At 38.8% G+C, this 18,536-nt stretch overlaps 1 protein-coding gene across 5 annotated transcripts in view; it reads right to left on the minus strand.

The window, feature by feature from the left end:
* Positions 1–648: 648 nt before the first annotated feature.
* Positions 649–18,536, minus strand: part of ZCWPW2 (zinc finger CW-type and PWWP domain containing 2) — a 150,001-nt gene continuing 132,113 nt past the window's right edge. For 2 of the 5 annotated variants that reach the window (XM_046665746.1, XM_046665738.1), the window contains exons 8-9: positions 16,211–16,332; positions 12,108–12,734 (exon numbers count right to left, since the gene is read on the minus strand). In XM_046665746.1, the coding sequence (XP_046521702.1) occupies positions 12,573–12,734; positions 16,211–16,332 (284 nt within the window). In that variant the 3' untranslated portion in view covers positions 12,108–12,572. Of the gene's footprint in view, positions 4,307–5,559; positions 5,652–6,885; positions 9,068–12,107; positions 12,735–16,210; positions 16,333–18,536 lie in introns of those variants that run through there. The other 3 variants (XR_006889308.1, XR_006889307.1, XM_046665760.1) reach the window with 3 other exon arrangements.

Genomic DNA, 18,536 nt, shown 5'->3' on the forward strand with positions numbered 1-18,536 from the left:
GAAACTCAATGAACTGACTAGTGAAATCTGCAACAAATAGTGAACTCAGCCTTAGCCGCATTGGCTGTATCAGAGTTGCCACACTTTTCCAGTCTCAAGGCCTTTGAACTGTGGTCCCTCTGCCTGGGATGCTCTTTCCCAGATACATACACAGCTCTCAGCCCAAAAGTCTCATCAGAGGAAGCTTTCCTGACACCCTATATCAAATATATAAAATAGCAGCCCCCATTTTTGTTTTATTTTTCTTCTTAGCTTCCTATCTTCCCTGACCTGGTCCACACCTACTTTTTAAAATTACTATATGTCTTATCCACTAGCATTTACTTTGTTCCTTTTTGTGTACTGCTTTTGTTAGCTCCTAGAAGAATGTCTGGTGGGGATTAAACAAATATTTGTTGACTTGACTAGAGGTAATTGTGAAGCATTAACATCATTAATTTTGACTAATATTATCTCAATACCAGGTAAGTCACTATGAGAAATCAAAGATATGGTTCTTTTCTTTAAGAAGCTTACAATCTATTTGATGAGACAAGCCTGTCACACATTATATTAACTATCTATTGCTGTGTAACAAATTACCCCAAAACCTTAGTAGCTTAAAACAATGAACATTTATTATCACATGCAGCTTCTATGGGTCAGGAATCTAGGAGTGGCTTAGCCTAGAGGTTCTGGCTCAGGGCGTCTCATAAGATTGCAGTCAAGATATTGGCCTGGGCTACTGACATCCAGAGGCTTGACGAGCACTGGAGGATCACTTCCAAAAGAGCTCACTCACATGGCTATCAAGTTAGTGCTGGTTGTTGGCAGGAGGCTTCAGTTTCTCACCATGTGAAACTCTCTATAGGGCTGCTGGAGTGTCCTCATGACGTGCAGCTGGATTCTTCCAGATGAGTGATCCAAAAGAGAGAAAAGTGGAAGCCACGACGTCTTTTATGACCTAGCCCTGGAGGTCACGCTCTGTCATGTTTGTGATACCTTAATGGTTACACAAGTGAACCCCACATGAGAGTGTGAATACCAGAAGGCGAGAATCATCTTGGAGACTGGTTACTACACACATGAAAGAAGCAATGAAGCATACATGCCCATGTGTAATTAAGTGCTAAACTGTGAAAACATTCAAGGTTCAATCAATTTTGGGAACTTGGACTTACACAGTTGGAAAGGCTAAGTTAGATGGCAAATTTAATCCTCATTTGGGCAAGGGTGTTTGTTCCAGATACTTTCAAAATATAAATTCCATCAATTAGTTTATTCAGAAAATATCTAATTATGAAATAATTTTTTATTCAATAAATATTTATAAACAATATTGCCTGCTGTCCTAGGTCCAGGGATTAGCAATAAAGCCTAGACCCTGGGAAGGAGGTACTCATGGTCCATTATGTATAAGGTCAAAATTTTGGAGCAATAATGCTTTTGAATGAATTTAAATACTTTGTGCAAGGAGACAAGAACCATCACCCAAAGCCAGTTTTTCTCTGGGCACTAAAAACAGAAATTACAAATACACAAAATAATCCCACATGTGGATGGAAAATAAAATAGACTTCATGCTCTTATTAGAAGCAATTTCAATTTCGTACAAGAAAGGTGGATTTTGAAAATAATCAGCTAAGTATTCTAACATCAAAAAATTCACTGATCATGATTATAATACATGAAGGAAAGCCACATGACCACCTTAATAAAAAGAATCCGTAGAAATTGATCTTATTCTCTAAAGCACCTCTACTTCCCTACCCTTGCCCACATTGGACTGTAACATCCTAGATTTTTAAATTTATCAGTCCACCAAAACGTTTTCCAGCCCAATGATCCTCCACTAGTATTTGTCACAAGAGTGAGTGACCAAAAGGACATTTAGTGGCTAAATCAAGTGTTTCTTTTAACATTTTCTCTTCTCCCTGTCCATTGCCTGATTTATTATTCTTACCTCAGTCGCTTTCAGGCCCAAGTCGGTAGCCTACATTAATGCTAATTTTCATCCCTCTCTAAGGAATTAGGAGAAAAAACTACCATCTCATAGTTGTTTAGTCAATGTTCTTTAAGACAAAGATTAACCCAGTGCACTGTTACAAGTAACATAAAATTCAAGTACAAACCAAACCTCAGTCTAACAGAGAAAAAGACCCTTTCATATACCTCTGATGGAAGATAAATGGTAGATGTAAAAAGCCTTAGAACTGTGCAGACACTCTGACTTATTAACTCCTCTTCCGGAAATGACTTGGAAAAAAAAGAATGTATATAAAGAAGGCATAAGGATGTTCATGGCAGAGTGGTTTATAATTGTGAAAACATGGAAACAAATTAAATGTCCATCAAGAGAGTATTTCATTGTATGGATTTAAATACATAGCAATAGAAATACTAAGCAATCATTAAAAATCATGTTGAAGAACAATATTTTATGGCATAAACATATATTCACAATATATAGTTAAAATAAAAAGGCACTGAAAACAATTATGTGATTGACATTTCATATGTGCTTTTAAAAGTATGTATTTACTTGGAAACAAGCTGCAAGGATTTTTTTAAATGTCAACAATGATTTATCTGTAGTTGGTAGGATTGCAGGTGACTTGCATTTTCTTATTGAAATTTTCTCTTCCTTTTTCAATAAGCATGTGTAATAGATGGATTGCATTAAAGGCCCAGCTCTATGTTCACTGACTCTGGCTCTGGGATTAGCCGTGTGACTTGTTTTGGCCAACAGGATGTTAGCAAACGTGATGAAAGCAGAGGCTTGGAATGCACTGACAGAACAAGGCTTACTCTTGCTTTTGCTCCTCTGCTATTGCTACAAGAACATGCCTGGGCCAGCCTGTTGGAAGATGAAAGGTGGCACACAAAACAGAGCTGAGTTGCCCCAATTTCCCCACCTGACACTGCCCTAGATCATCAGTTGCTAGCTGGTCCCCAGATACGTGGATGAGCCTAGAAGATCAACAGAACCACACCTAAGTAGACCTGCAGCTGACCACAGACACATGAGTGAGATCAGCTGAAAGTAACCAAGTAGGCTGAACGCTGCAGGCTCCCAAACTAAAAAATGTGCTTTGTTGTTTGCCACTGGCATTTCGGGGTTGCCTGATACCCTGCATTACTATAGCAATGGAAAACCCATGGAGCATGTGTCTGCTGTCAGGGTTGGGGGAAATGGAAGAAAAAAGCAACAATCACCTTAGGTTCAAACCAAAAATGTTTAAGTATAAAACTTGTCAGAAAACATTTTTGAACAGGCTAGATTGGCAGAAATTTGAAAATCAATATAAAAATAGAACTGATGCTCTAACATGTGCAAGGCACTATGCTATGGTCTGGGAGAGTCACGAAGTGGAAGAACACGTAGTCCCTACCCCCTGGAACTCACATTGCAATAGTGGGAATCCCTCTTGACACAGACAGCATTCTCCGAGAGTTACCAACAATTGTATTAATATGCTACAGCACCAAAGAGCTTTAAATTGCTGACGTTGGTTAAAAATGCATTAGCTCTTCCCCAACATGATTCTGAGAGTACAGTAAAATCAAAAAGTCTGCTCTAGCCGCCCGATGAACTTGAAGTAATGAGGCCTATAAGTTGACTTGAACAGAAGAAAAGGATATTAAGCTTTCATGGAGGACAAATGAAAGTATCTACCTGTAACCTTTCTGACAACTGGAGACCCTTTGCCATTTAAAACTCTGCGGCTGTGTTGCATTATTCCCAGGCAGGCGAAAGTTTAATAAGACTTGTGGAGAACCTAACCTTCCAGTCCCTGGCTGCCTGCTGGCAACCCTAAGGCGCTCGCTGTGGAAGCTAACAATCTGAGCTAACATCAGGGCACGGATTTCTTCAGACACAGGGGCATAGGTTGGCACAGTAATGTCTGCCCACTGCCCCCACCCATCTGCTCCATGCATGCAAATAGCAGAAAGGTGTGATTCCAAGCCAGTCGCAGCACCCAGCACCCTTGGGTGTTTAATCTTGGAGATTCTGGTGGTCATTGCTCTTCTCTACTGCAAAACCTGGCTCCCCTGCTGAACGAAGGTGCTGCCCCTTTAGTGTGATATATGAAGCTTTCTTTGAGCAAAGCCCAGCCTGTCTGGTCCAGCCTTAATGCACAATATTCTTCCCATCACGCCCTCCACCCCCTGCACTCTGGTTACTGGGGTTAGGTATTTGTTCTTCTTGCTTTTCTCATTTCTGTGCTTTGTTCAGCCTGGGACTTTCATCCTCTCCAGCCAGCCCACTCTTCCACCTTCAAATTCTGGCTTTGCTTCACAGGTCTGGTCTCTCTCCCCAGCTAGACTGTAAAAATAGTAACGATAGTTACAGAACATGCAATGCGCCAGGCACCTCACTAGGCACTTTGCGTCTTAATACATTTTATTCTGTTCAACAACTTTAGGAGATCAGTATTGTTATTATTATTATTATCATCATCATCATCCCAATTTTCAGATAAGGAAAGTGAGGCACAGAGTGGCTAAAGCAACTTGCCCAAAGTCAGTATCAGTTCCATGGGCTTGGAGGTCACATGTAGCTTGTTCGCTATTACGTTACTAGTACCTGGCACAAAACCTGTATTACCATAGTATTGAATGATGGAATGCATGAAATGTCTCCATGAAGCTGTTCCTGCAGTCAGAATTAATCTCACTCTCATTTGCTTTCACCTTTCCACCCTAGTACTTAACACATAAGTGTTTAACACATACTCCCATAAGGTTGGACCCCAATTTCCAAATAATCTCCACTTTCACACATTGCCATATATTCACACTCTAATCCGCCTTTGCTTGGAAGAAGTCAGGCTTTCACAGATAGGTAATTTCCAGCTCTGGCACCGCCTGAGAACAGCTGCTGCTGAGAGATGGTGCCAGGAGTCCTTGGGAGTGTGGGAAGAAGGACTGTGAGCAGAAGTTGGAGGCTGCTTGGCCAGCCTCTTACCCTAAACAAGCACCCTGGCCCCTCTGTAGTGAAGGGGCTCCAAGTGCTTGCCAGCTCACTTAGAGCCACCACCCAAGATGAGTGTCCCTTGCCAATCTCTCCTCCCATGCCTCCTATATCTTGACTTCATCCATAGTAACAGCGGAGGTTATGGAGGAAGAGGGGGCAATGGATTGCAGCCAGGCAACTAAGCAGGAAGTGGAAAGGGGAAATGGTGGTGGTCATATGGAGTACCTAAGGTCTGATCCAATTGTGCTGGTAGAATCACTGAATCCCCTCAGGCCAAGCACTAGTGGGGTTTAAAGGTCAGATGGCACTGTCATTGGCCCTCTCTGCAATTCAAGAGGAACCAAAGGAGGAGTTTGAGAGGGGAGTTCTAGTTCTGGCTTAACTTTCTCCACAAAAGCTGTTGGCAGCCCAGCTCTAAAGTTGTCTGTTGACCTCATACTCTGTGAGGTGATTTCTCACCTCTGGCAGGGGACACCAGAGACTGAAGGAATTGTATTAAGGGATTTTTAAATTACTGCCCCTTAGCTCTCTGGGAAGAGAACTCCCTTCTGCTTTCAGACACTCAATTTTCAAATGGACTTTCTGCACTGAGGACCACTTACATTTGTTTACATTCTTCCATCACTAGATTGTAAGCTCCAGAAGAGAAGGGCATGACCACATTCACATTTCTCTCCTGCCTTCTCCTTTCTCTCTGCAAATTGCAAAAGGATTGTTTTATAAAATTTTAAATTTATGCAATTTAATTGCATGTAATAATAAGCAAGTGTCACTGCTAAAATAGATTAATTCTGATCATATATTTTGGTGAGCTTCCTGGCATTCAAAAGATCTTTGGAGCCAGGGCCCAAATTCCAACTTGCTGGAAGAGGGCATGCTTGGGCTCCCTGTGAAAGGCATTCATACATTTACTAGCATGCATCCAAAATGACACAGAATCCTGCTACTACCATCAGTATTAAGGCTTTTTTCCCCTTTCCTTTTTTAACTTAATGTCTGTGAAGAAAGCAAAGTGATTTAAAGCCATTGGTAAAATTCAACAGTGAGATGTCCCTTAGAAGACAGACGCTGTTAACATACTTATCACAGAGAAGACCATAATGCTGCTAGCGATGGTTTCCAAAGATTAATTTTAAAAAAGAGAAAAAAGGAATTCTGATATTGATGACTAGTAGATGGAGTAATACAAGAATAAAACAAGTGATCATTTCAAATCTGTCATTACATTTTATCTTAGTAATTATTAATTGCAATGTACTTAAACACATACTTGGTTTCCTTCTGACAGAATAAATAGAAGGTGATTTATAAGGCACTTAAAATATTTCACATAAAATATCTAATTTATTCCTCAAACAATGCTTTGCTTCAGATAGTTCCAGCTCCATTTTACATATGAGGAAACTAGAAGATCATTCCACCATCCAACTAGCAACCGGATGATTAAACAATACAGACAATAATCAAGGGTGTGGGATCTGGAACCAGACAGAAATGTACTCAAATTCTGGCCTTTCCATTTACTGGTTATATGACTTAGACAAGCTAGTAGGTAAAATACGAGCCCAAACTTAGATTTTGCAACTCAAAATCCTATGACACAATACCACAGTGCAAAGGAAAGCATGGGGAACAGAAGGGGAGTGGGAATACATGTGTACTTTTCTTTGCCAAATAAGACATTCCACCATTGTGGGCATATTTCCACTCTATGTGATTATTATAGAGTCTAAAAACACTTAAAAGGAAGAAGTAATCTACTCTTATAAACCCTTAGTGATATGTTGGTGGTGTTGGTATCCCATTTATTTATAATCTCTATACATGTTACCTCCTTGATAAAGCAATCTGAGGCAGTTTATAATAAAACTCACCACTGTGTGCTGGTTAGGTAATGGGCACTAGCTGAGGGGCCAGTCTGGGCCAGATCTAGACAAACCTGGGAAAGTCATGGGACAGAAGGCCTTGGGCTAGCACTCTGGGTTCAATCCAGGAGGCATGACTATAGATAGTAGTTCCACTCTAAGGAGAAAATATCAAACGGGCTAGATACAGCTGGAAAGCTGACACCACAGCTTGTCTGTGAAATTGTTGCTGGAACCAAGAAGCCAAGTGTACAAGTTAACTCTTGCCACAATAATGCTGTATAACAAAACATCCCAAAACTCAGTGTCAAAAAACAACAATCCTTTATTCTATACATCTATAGATCACCTGGGGCAGCTCTGCTTCATTCTGCAGTTTCGTGGGTGTGGGTCTTCTCCACGGTCTTTCATCCTCCCTGATTCAGAGGGCTTGGTAAGGCATGTTCTTCTGAAGGTGATGGCAGAGGTACAAGAAGAAAAGAAAAAGCACCCAAAGCCTCTTAAGGCCTTGACTAAAAATTGGTACCATTGCTTCAGCCCTATTTTATTGATCAAAGCAAGAAGTCAAGCTCAAAGTCACAAGGCAGGGAAGCACATTCTGCCCATGATAGGGTCATGATAATGATGCACTGCAGGAAGACACAAAGAACTTGGATCAATAATTCAATAAATTACTATCCACCTCTTTGGCCACATTATTCGTATCCCTCCAATATGAAAACATTCCCCATCCCCATCAATGGACACCCATAAGTCTCACCCAATCATGGTATCAGGCTCAACATTTCGGACTTCATCATCTACATCAGGTCCAGACATGAACTGGACTTATGAACTAAAAAGACAAATTATTGGCCCATCCCATCGCCACACCCACACAATATGTAGTAGTATATGGAAACAGGATAATCACAATAAACACCTCCATTCAAAAGGAGGAAACTTGGTCCTTAGCCAATTCCGAAATTAGCCAAGGCAATTAGCCAAGTTCCCCAGCTATGGGAGTAGAAAATATTTCTTCATTAGACCTGGGTTCTATTCCCAGGGGAAGAGGAAACAAGCTGGGGTGGAGAGGTGGTAGGGAAGATCTCCAGTCCATTGTTTTCTACAGCTCCTGGCTCTGTCCTCTGAGATATCCTTTCCTATCATCTTCCTCATTTGCTTCTGAAGAAGACATTGAAACTTAGACCTCTTTTTGGTGGCTAAGAAGTTTCCCCAGGCTGTTTCTTGCCTATAGAAAATTGGAGGCTTGGAGGTCTTTTTTCTCCCCTCAAACAATTTCAGTCTCTTTTAGTTCAGGCTGGTAGTACTATGGCAATATCATTTTCTCTACAATTTAGTGGGTCTTCTATGTATTTGATTCCAGTTCATTCCATGTGTCAAAATCACATTTTTGTCCAGACATCCCTCTCTCTCCAGATGTAATTACTAGCACTTTGGGCACATCAGGTGGTTGCAGTACCATGCCTTTTAAGATTTATAGGAGGTTTTGTCCAGCTGAAAGATCTACTAAAAGTCACTTTGTAATATTTTGCAGTGTTACAGCCACACCTCTGATTGGGTCTTTACTCTGAGGCCATGTTTTCCTGCAAACCACCTGGATTTGGTCTTTGTCTTTTCTGTTATAATTCAAGAATCATGCCCTGGACTTGATCTCAGTCCCCAGGCCATATCCTAATTTGAGAATCTCTTTCTGGCCGGAGAGGCTGAAGATAAGGAACAGTTTTATTTTCTTACCTAGCATATTCCAAGCTGCTTGCAATCCGTGTTTTCATTTGTTTGCTTGTTTTGTTTTTGAGCATCTCTCTTTATTGTAGTACTTTCCAATATGCATCGAAAAGCAAACAACTCATTCTTTCAAAATTTTCCTTGGAAACTATTTTCTCCTCTGCCCTTTCATTTGATTATGCTGCTCACCACTTTGAGTGCTTATACTATGCAACAAATCAGTGGGTGGAAAAATTCTAACATTTAGATTTGTGGACAGAGAATGTCCTACTTAGACCTTAAGACCAAATTTATCTGTACTAACCAACTTTTCTAGAACTCTATTGAGAGGCATCAAGAGTTGGCTCAGCCCTAAAGTACTTAAAAATTTTTAATTGTACTATGTCTAGTTCTCCTCTTGGGACCCTATAGGGAGACGAAACGATAGGGTAGGATTTGGATCTTTCTAGGATTTTCAAAATCTTACCTTTGTCCCTTGGAAGGGCCACAGGTGCAAATGCTACTGGTCTGGAAGTATCTGGAACAGAATTCCACCACTTGTTATCCTCAATAAATGGTGGAGTCATGAAATACCAGCTATTTGATAGAGCTATTAGATGGTAAAATGGTTTGGTTCCATCAGAAGCACTAGACAGGTCACTCAGTTTCATTAATGAAAGATTCCTCCAGAAAGAGCTAACCACCATTTTTTCCCACAAAGGCTCTAGACTGATTACAAAGTTTATGATAGTGCCTAGGTCTATTAGTAGATGGATGAACTGTCTGTGGCCCATCACCCTCCACAGCAGAGCTAGTAAGTTCAAGGCTGAAGAACTACAGACGCTTTCAAGTACATGGGTACTTCCCCCTTTATCCCACTAGTGGAAACAAGAGACTAACCTATCAAAAGTATACAGCCTGTTCTCAATAAAAATAGACCTAAGCCTCTGACCACTAAAAATCTCTGCATAAATTCAGCTTCCAGCATGGAGTAAACTGACCAGGACTTCCTGGAAAATAAGGCAACAGACCTGGCTTTGGTGCTTAACTCTCCAGGGTCTGCAGATCTAACTAGGGACTCAGATTTCAATAGATCTAGACCTTCCATAAGTTCATGGAGGCTGTAGAGTAGGACGGCTTGGCCCAACTCATTCCAAAGAGGATCAGTCAGCCACTTCTCAAGCTGGACAAAGAGGGACTTTTATTCTAGCCAAAATGCTTGGGCAGAAGGCCCTGACATACTGCCTTATACCTTACATATCAAACTGGATATAACTAGTGTACTTAGAAGTTAACTTCCCTTGGTGGGCAGGGTGCAATTTCCTTAATATGTTCTCCTTCGGGCCTCGCAAGAGGCTCTAGCTATAAATGTAGAGTATTAGCCACCTTTAGGTCTTCCCTAGAAGTCAGCTAATCACATACAGTCCTTGGTCTCAGTTCCCCAGAAGCAGGTATGTCACCTCAGGTTCTGTTGAAAGGAGCATGTTAGTCCACTAGGCATAGGAGAGGCATGGCAGGGGCAGTCAAAAGAGAAATGCTGAGTCAACAATAATCATAGCCATAACTTGCATAGTTTTCTACGTGTTAGGATTGTTATATGCTTCTTATGTACATTAATATGTTTCCTTTCACAGCAACCTCCACTTTATAGATGGAAAAAAGCCTAGACTCAGAGAAGTTAAATAAATTGCCTCGGGTCTTTCAGCTGGTAGATGTCAGCACCAGGATCTGAAGGCAGGCATTCCATTTCCACGGTCCCACTGCTGTGCCCTGGTCTATGTTATATGGCCTGCCTCTGAACATGGGATATGTACCAGTAGGGTGGCTTTGCCAGCCATGCATGATTCTTAGCCCTGAGGACAGAGATGTTAGTTGACTGTTCCTTCATCTCTTTCCCTGGGCACATTCTACCTCAAAATTTGAAAGCCTGACATGGATCTCACATGGATCTCACATGGATCCAGGATTCCATGAGGAGCAAAGAGACTGCAGTTTCCTTTGCAGACACAGCCAATCTAAATGTTTGTTCTCAGAACCATTTTGAGCTGCTCAAGTACTCAAAGACTTCAGTGGAAATTCCAGACTTCTACAACTCAGAACAGAGCAGAGATGAATTGTCTGGAAACTTCAGTATCTTACCTATGGAATCTGACTTTGATGAGCACTGGCTGTTCCACCAAGAGGAATTAGCTGCAAGTGATCTAACTGATCTACTAGGTGGAGGGTTATATCAAACAACTGAATGGTGGATAAAGTCTTTCAAATACAATTGTAGTCATTTTTATAATTGATTCTAAATAGTAACAAAAAGTGGGAACAATTACATCTTGTAGGCTGTGAATAGAAAATCATACCGCCAAGAAAAAGAGGAATAACTTTTCTGAATGCTGTGGAGTAAATTCAGCTGGAAGAAAAAAAGGAAGCCTTAGCCTTCACTGTTTAATACCATGTAGAATTTAAATGTGATGTGTTGAGGCACTATTCCTAGTCACTCTGGTTCTTAGAGTGGTATTGAAATGCAGGCTTTGTCAAAGCATGAATAGCTTAGAATCTCCGCTGAACTCACACACTTTGGCCCAAACTTGGTATTTGTTCCATGTTTCTCATCTGCATGTATTCCTACCTCATTGTGAATACCAGAAACCAGGAGTTGTTCCTGACTCCTCCCACTGTCTCATCCCTATATCCTATCTCTAAATCATGATAATCCATTGATGTTAATTTAGCTGGAATCTCTAAAGATTCTTCTCTCCACTGCAGCACCACCACATTTCAGACTCTCATAATCTTGCAACTGAATTCCCAAAGTAGTATCCTAACTGGTCCCCTGGCTCCAGTGTGACTCCTTCTCACTCCATTATTCACACTGCTGCTGGTGTGATCTTTCTGAAATGTGAAAGTGATTCCACTGTTTAAAACTCTTCACTTGGGCCCTATAATTTTCAGGATACATTATAAGCTCCTTAGCCTGTGTACACAGCCATCTTCATCTGCTGTGGCTTATCTTCTCACCCTCACACGTCACTCCAGCTAATTCAACTAACAGCAGGTCCCAGATTGCTTTTTTCCTCTCTTTAAGCTTTGTTTTTGGTTTTTATGTGCTTGGAATGCCCTTTCCCCAAACCCCCACCTGAAGGGAGAGAGACTGGCAGAGAGAAAGAACCAGAGCTGAAACTAGAGATGAATGTGTATATATACTCATTCTGATGTGTATAGAACAAGATCTAGAAGAACCCTCACTAAAACTGTTCATCAGAATCCATAAGGAATGGGGTTTCAGGGAAGAAGTTAAGGGAGTGGTATTACATGATGTACTTTTTACATTTCTATATTGTTTGCATTTTTAAATATTGAATACGTTTAACTTATCTCTACATATTTTAAATTACATTTTCCCATCCTCATCTCCAGAGATACTGATTCAGTGGGGAAGGGGCCAGGATTCTGATCTTACAAAGACCTCCACAATCTCTGTTAATCAGTCAGTTTTGGGAACTGTGGTTGAAATGACCGTTTCCAACATAATAAGAAAATATATATTTTTGTTTTTAAAATAAAGCTCCAACCCTATTGTACAACATTTTTTTTATTATTTCCTTTCATTTTGTAGAGCTTAATTCCACTACAAATACACATTCTCTAAGTATATTAGATTTGAATTATCTCTAGGAATTATAATAACCTTGGCAGCCATTTTAACAGCTAGCCACATTTGAATGAAGAGACTAAATAGTCATTGTAAAGCATGTGTTTGTGCAGTAAGTTTCATAAATCATTTTAAAATAAAGGCAAACAAGAAAAAAATCTACAAATATAAATATCAGGATATGTTAAATTCTAAATTTTCAACACTAACTTAAATACCATTTGATTGGCTCTCAAAAGAATGGACAGTCTCAAAATATGAAGTAAAAAGTTATTACAAAGATCAAATTTGGTATAATGTATACCTACTTCACTGAACATTTTTAAGTTTTTGACTTTGGGAAAATATAAAGATGTAAATATTTTTATAAATAACTTTTGAAAATATCTATAATGTCCTAAATTTCAGACATCAAAGCATCTATTTCTTTAAACATGTTAGTTATATGTTGAATACATTCTCCAGCTTTTAATTTTATTCCATCAATTACAAGATAGTCCTCTTCATAGTGGTTTTCAAATGGACTGCCTGCAGGAGCTTCAGAGCTGCATTTAGATAACTGTAAAAATAACCATACAACAACTCATCAGATCTACATCAAATCTACTTGAAGAACAGGCTTAATTATTTGAACAAAACATAAAGTTGTCAGTAACTCCTCAAGTCACAGCAGTTATACAGTTTTCTGTTATGCTGGTGGTCAAATAATAATCCCCACATATAGTATAACGTACAGTAAATGTGTTAGTACAAGAATAACATTATTTAGGTCCTGTCTCTATTCCCCAACATTGCACGTCTTTAGTTTTAACTTTATGCTTTGGAAAAATGTGATCACTTAAATTCTGTGAGTTTTCTATATTTGTTTAGTTTTAAAATTATTATTATAGGGAATACAACTTAAAACTGTTTTAGTCACATTTTCTGTGGTCATCTTCTCGTAAACATCTACATTACTTAAGAATAGTGATAGTTTGCTCTAGTTTGTGGCAAAGGACACTGGTAAAAACAATGCAAATGCACATGCTCATATGAGATTTATAGCTTCAAGGTTAATTAAAGGTAGAGTTAACTTTCTACAAAATTCAAAGAAAACGAATATACATGTAGTTTATACAAGTATTTTCATACATCAAAAATGTACCTTTTAATACAAATATTTATTCAGTAAATTCTGTCTTATTTGTAAATGGATTATCTAATTTGTGAATTATTCAGATGCATTTTATAAAAATCTGAAATTAATTTCCTGCCATTGCTTGCCAAGTCAGGGCATGTCAACCAGTGTTAATATTAGCTAAAGAAGAACATAATTAAGGTGATTCTACTGAGGAAAATAATCTCACAGAGTATTTCAATGACAAATAGAAATGAATTTTGATTATCTGTGTGTGTATACTTTTTTCATGTTGCTACTCTCATCCACTGGTATAAATGCTTGAGAGTAATCAACTTGAAACTGAATACGTGAAATGAATGATGAAAACATCATCCAATTTACGACTTTGAGAAAAGCTCAAACAATATCTGCTCAGAAAATAAACATGCTCAGAACTTAAAAATTATCAGGTGGCTCTTTCTGGCGTGTTAGTTTATAAGAGGCCACTTTCTCCTAGAAACAAAACCCACCTCCAGTTTTAAGGGGTGTTACTTTTGGAAGCCATGTTAATTTTTCCTACTAACTAAACTAAAAAAGAAATCCATGGGGTGATCATTTCTTTACTTTAAAACTAGAAATTGTTCCAGTTTTGCTGGTTGGTTTCCTTGCTATTCTCCTCATTTAAAAGTGAACAAGGCCCTAAATATTCTGAACCTGGCATGAATACCAGACTTACTAAGCTCAGTGTGGAGAGTGGCTTATGAACCAGACAGCAGGAGGCACTCACCTGCCTGCCAACAAGTTAAAGTGGTTAGTTTTTACAATTCCTAAATGCCTTTTGAAAGTGTAAAATGTGACAAGAATCTAAAACAAAAAGCACTCTCCTGCCTGGTGATGTATTAAAACCATGTATTTTACCTTAAGAAATAAAAATCAGACGTAATTTTCTGTTCTATCAAGTTACTAGTTATAATGGCAAAATAGAAGCCAATTCTATGGTTGTAAAAGCTCCAGGACATCTCTATAAAAATCAACCTGGCTGTACTTTTGAATAGACAAACGCAAAGACTGAAAAAACATTGCACAAAACCATATGGTACTCAAAGAAAACATACATTTTCTGGAAAAGAATAATTTGTACATTAATTATATGCATATAAGATATATGTCACCAATCTATAGATTTTGTTCTACAAAAGGAAAGATCCATACATAGAAAACAAGTTTTTTAAAAGAGGAACTTTAATTTGAAAAATGGCATTTACAATCCACACAAATTCAGATAGAAGTTGTATTACTGGTGCTGATTAAGAAAACTATTATGTTTTTCAACTCAGTAAAAGTTTTTAACATTAATTTTTCTTGTAACACATTTATCTCAACTGTAAATTCTGTATATTTTCTTGATTTCTAACTCAATAAAGGAGGTATTTAAGAATCATCTTTGTTCTTATTGAAGTTCTCAATAAAATCGTGCAGTTGGGCAGTCTGCTAGTGTGTAAACAAGCTTGCCCGTTTATAAATGTACCTTTTTCTGCATCTGAGAACAAATAAACCTGGGGATGAGTAGTTGTTCAGAGTGAGAATGTTGGAAAAGAGATGAAGCAAGGAAATCTTAGCACTCATTCTCTGTAGTGACAGCCATTGGCAATTCTTATCTGTAGTAATAGCTAGCCATAGGTGTCAAAGCACTTTTCCTGGTTTGCCTTATTTAACCCTCAAAACAATCCTCTGAGGCAAATGAAAAGCAACTTCGCCAATTTACGCCAGTCCTAACTGGAAGGACCAGGACTGGGGCACAGGCGTTATATTCCGGAGTTTGTGCTCCTGACCACTGTGCTCTCTTGACTCCAGGCACACTATATATCTAAATGAATGAATGAGAGAATGAATGAAATCTTATTGATTCAGTGACTCCTCACTGCCATGTTTCTTTTTTTTTTTTTTGAGGAAGATTAGCCCTGAGCTAACTACTGCCAATCTTCCTCTTTTTGCTGAGGAAGACTGGACCTGAGCTAACATCCATGCCCATTTTTCTCTATTTTATACGTGGGACGCCTACCACAGCATGGCTTTTTGCCAAGCGGTGCCATGTCTGCACCCAGGATCCGAACCCTTGAACCCCGGGCCACCGAGAAGCAGAATGTGCGAACTTAACCGCTGCGCCACCAGGCCAGCCCACCATGTTTCTTCCTAACTACTTAGGGAACAGCTGTACTGCCTTGTGGAAGTGTCTGCCTCATGACTTGTTCTCACACCTACCACACTGCTGCTCCGTATTAATGATATGGGCTTATACCCTCATTTTATTTGCAGAGACATGGAGCTGATGTGCTGAGCAGTTTGTCAACCAAGTTAAAATTTATGTTGTCATATGTAAGAATTGAATAAAGTAAGCACACATGGCCTTTCTCAGCCCAACACAGTTGGCCAAAAGAAAAAAAAGGACAAATCTAGTTATGAATGGTGAAATGCATTCCAATGAAATATTCTACCTCCAGTATGTTAATAATGAGGTTGTTCCCTATAGAGATTATCCCTGTGCATGAACCAGATAAGGCAGATTTCCCAGCAAGCTGCTCTTATTCTGGCCCATTCTCCCTTCTGTAAAGACTGGCAGCAGGGGAGAGGCCTCTCTGCAGTGGCACTCCGTCATCCACAGTGAGACCCTTCTATATTTCTTCATTCCAACCTCAAAGATCTCAAATAAAAAGAGCTCCTCTGCTCAAACACAGATATTTTTTCAAAGAGTGATAGATGTATTCTGATTTCTCAACAGGCTACTAGTTTATTATTCATCTCATGATAATCCAGGGCTAAAATTTCAGAAATGAAAAAATTTTCCCATATAATTAAAATATGCATTCAGGAACAATTGCTGCCATTTAAAGAATCTGAAGTTGCTATTTAGGCCTGATAATAACCATGAGTACTACCTTTTCTGCTGTATTTATTTCCTCTCTATATTCCTCTTCAGACTCATCAGGTGTTGCTGTGGGCTCGAGGGCTTGTTGTAGCATTTGCTCCAGCTCTTTTAAAACTTCTGTCTCAGAGACAACTAGAGAAACATCATCAATATAGTAAAAACCGCTACACCTTACTTAATTCAATCTAATTCATAATCTTAACCATCCAAAAAGAGGAAATGTTCTAAATGTTACAAGATAAACAATAAATACTTCATATAATTTTCACATATGCCTTTGCTTGATGCAAAATTATTATGGATTTCCAGGTGAATCTCTTATAATTATTCCTTGAAAAATGTAGGTGACATTCTTGCTATGTGTAGACCATAAGGTATCCTGAAACATAAAAGCTCAATAGAAGTTTTTTTTTTTTTTTATCAGGAGCCTAGGGCACCAAACTAAATTATGTTATGTAAAGACCAGGGGTCAGCAATTTTTTTCTGTGAAGGGCAAGAGAGTAAATATTTCAGTGTTTGTGGACCAGATGATCTCTGTCACAACTACTCAATTCTGCTGTTGTAGTACAAACCATAGACATGTAAACAAACATGAGAGTGGCTACGTTCCAATAAAACTTTATTTACAAAAACAGGCACAGACTGGTGGACTGTGGGCCACAGTTTGCTAATCCCTGCAATAAACTGTTAAAACTACTGTTTAAAAAGGGAAGCCATGTAATTAAGTGGCTAGGCTAAACAAAGGCCAGTCTATTCCTAACCCAAATATCAACACATCTTAGTTGCCTAATATGATATTTAAAAAAACAATACCACACTTATAAAAGTTTCTGTGTGTGTGCTACTGTGACACAAAAATATAAGTAGGTAAAAAATCTGGTAATTCATTGAACTTGCTGAGATAAAATAGTATCACTCAACTACTGATTAACAATATGCTACTGAATTCTTAGTTTAAATAAAACAAACATTTTCATTTGATACAGAGTCTTGTTGACGTAAAGATCAAGGAAAGGAGGGCATGTGTGGCCTGTAGTCCTGCACAACAGACAGATGGAACATCTGAGAAATCCTTCCAAAGGCAACATGATTCAAAGAGAAAGGCCAGGAATACACATCCCGTCAACTTCCACTCTGTTCACAAAATCTGACACATCACCTCCTATTAGCCACTGTTCATTGACAGGTCACCAAGAACCACACTAGGTAGAGCAGTTGAAAGTTCATGGAACATGGAAACAGACCCAATCAGCACACACACTTTAGAGCTAAAATACTATCAGTGAATACGGAAGAAAGGTGTTCTCAGCAATAACATTAATTTTGAATCTAACTGTTGAACATATTTAAAATTTTTCTGATTAATAATGTTTAGGAAAAGTACAAATGCTATATACATCCATTTATGTGTGTGTGAACACACCCACAGGTATCCTTGTAAACTAAGCATGTTGTAAGGTAAAAAACAGATTATTAATGTGAAAAGTTTTATGCAGTTTCCTTTACTCCAGTTCAAAAGACTCGATATCTTATTATCACCTTCTTTGTTGATAATTTTCTCTTATCTATTACTCATAAGAAGGAAATTTTAAAATTCTGCTAAAACATTTCTTAAATCATAGTGTTAAATAAAGTCATGGGAGGTTATAAAATAGTTTCCCTTTCTTGGTTGTCACTACAGTACTAGAAAAACAATTTTTAGTTTATATTTTTCACATTACAGTTTTGTCTACAAAAATAAGATGGTTTTTTTTTGAGGAAGATTAGCCCTGAGCTAACATCGGCCACCAATCCTCCTCTTTTTGCTGAGGAAGACTGGCCCTGAGCTAACATCCATGCCTATCTTCTTCTACTTTATATGTGGGACACCTGCCACAGGCTGGCTTGACAAGCAGTGCAGAGGTCCACACCTAGGATCCGAACCGGAGAACCCTGGGCTGCCAAAGTGGAAGGTGAGAACTTAATCACTGTGCCACCAGGCTGGTCCCTACAAAAATAATTTTTCTCAATACTTATTTCTTGCCCCAAGCACTTTTATATTCAATCAACAAATATTTACTGTGTGCCTGCTAAGAGCCAGGGACTCAAGAGAACAGGCATAGACTAATGAGCCTTCCTTGCCATCATCTCTTCCCAACCAATCTTAGGCTTTCTCCATGGAAAACTTCTTTCAAAACAGTTTGAAAACAGCTTTCTGATAAGCCATTCAACACCCTAGAACCAGTTCCTATGTTTAAAAACAAAATACACAAACAAAAACTATAATTGACATGTTACTAGTATCCACATAGCTCTGTGCTCCAGGGTAATTGCTAAAGCCTAAGAACACAGAGTAA

This window comes from Equus quagga, chromosome 1, assembly GCF_021613505.1.
Source record: "Equus quagga isolate Etosha38 chromosome 1, UCLA_HA_Equagga_1.0, whole genome shotgun sequence".
Classification (NCBI taxonomy): domain Eukaryota; kingdom Metazoa; phylum Chordata; class Mammalia; order Perissodactyla; family Equidae; genus Equus; species Equus quagga.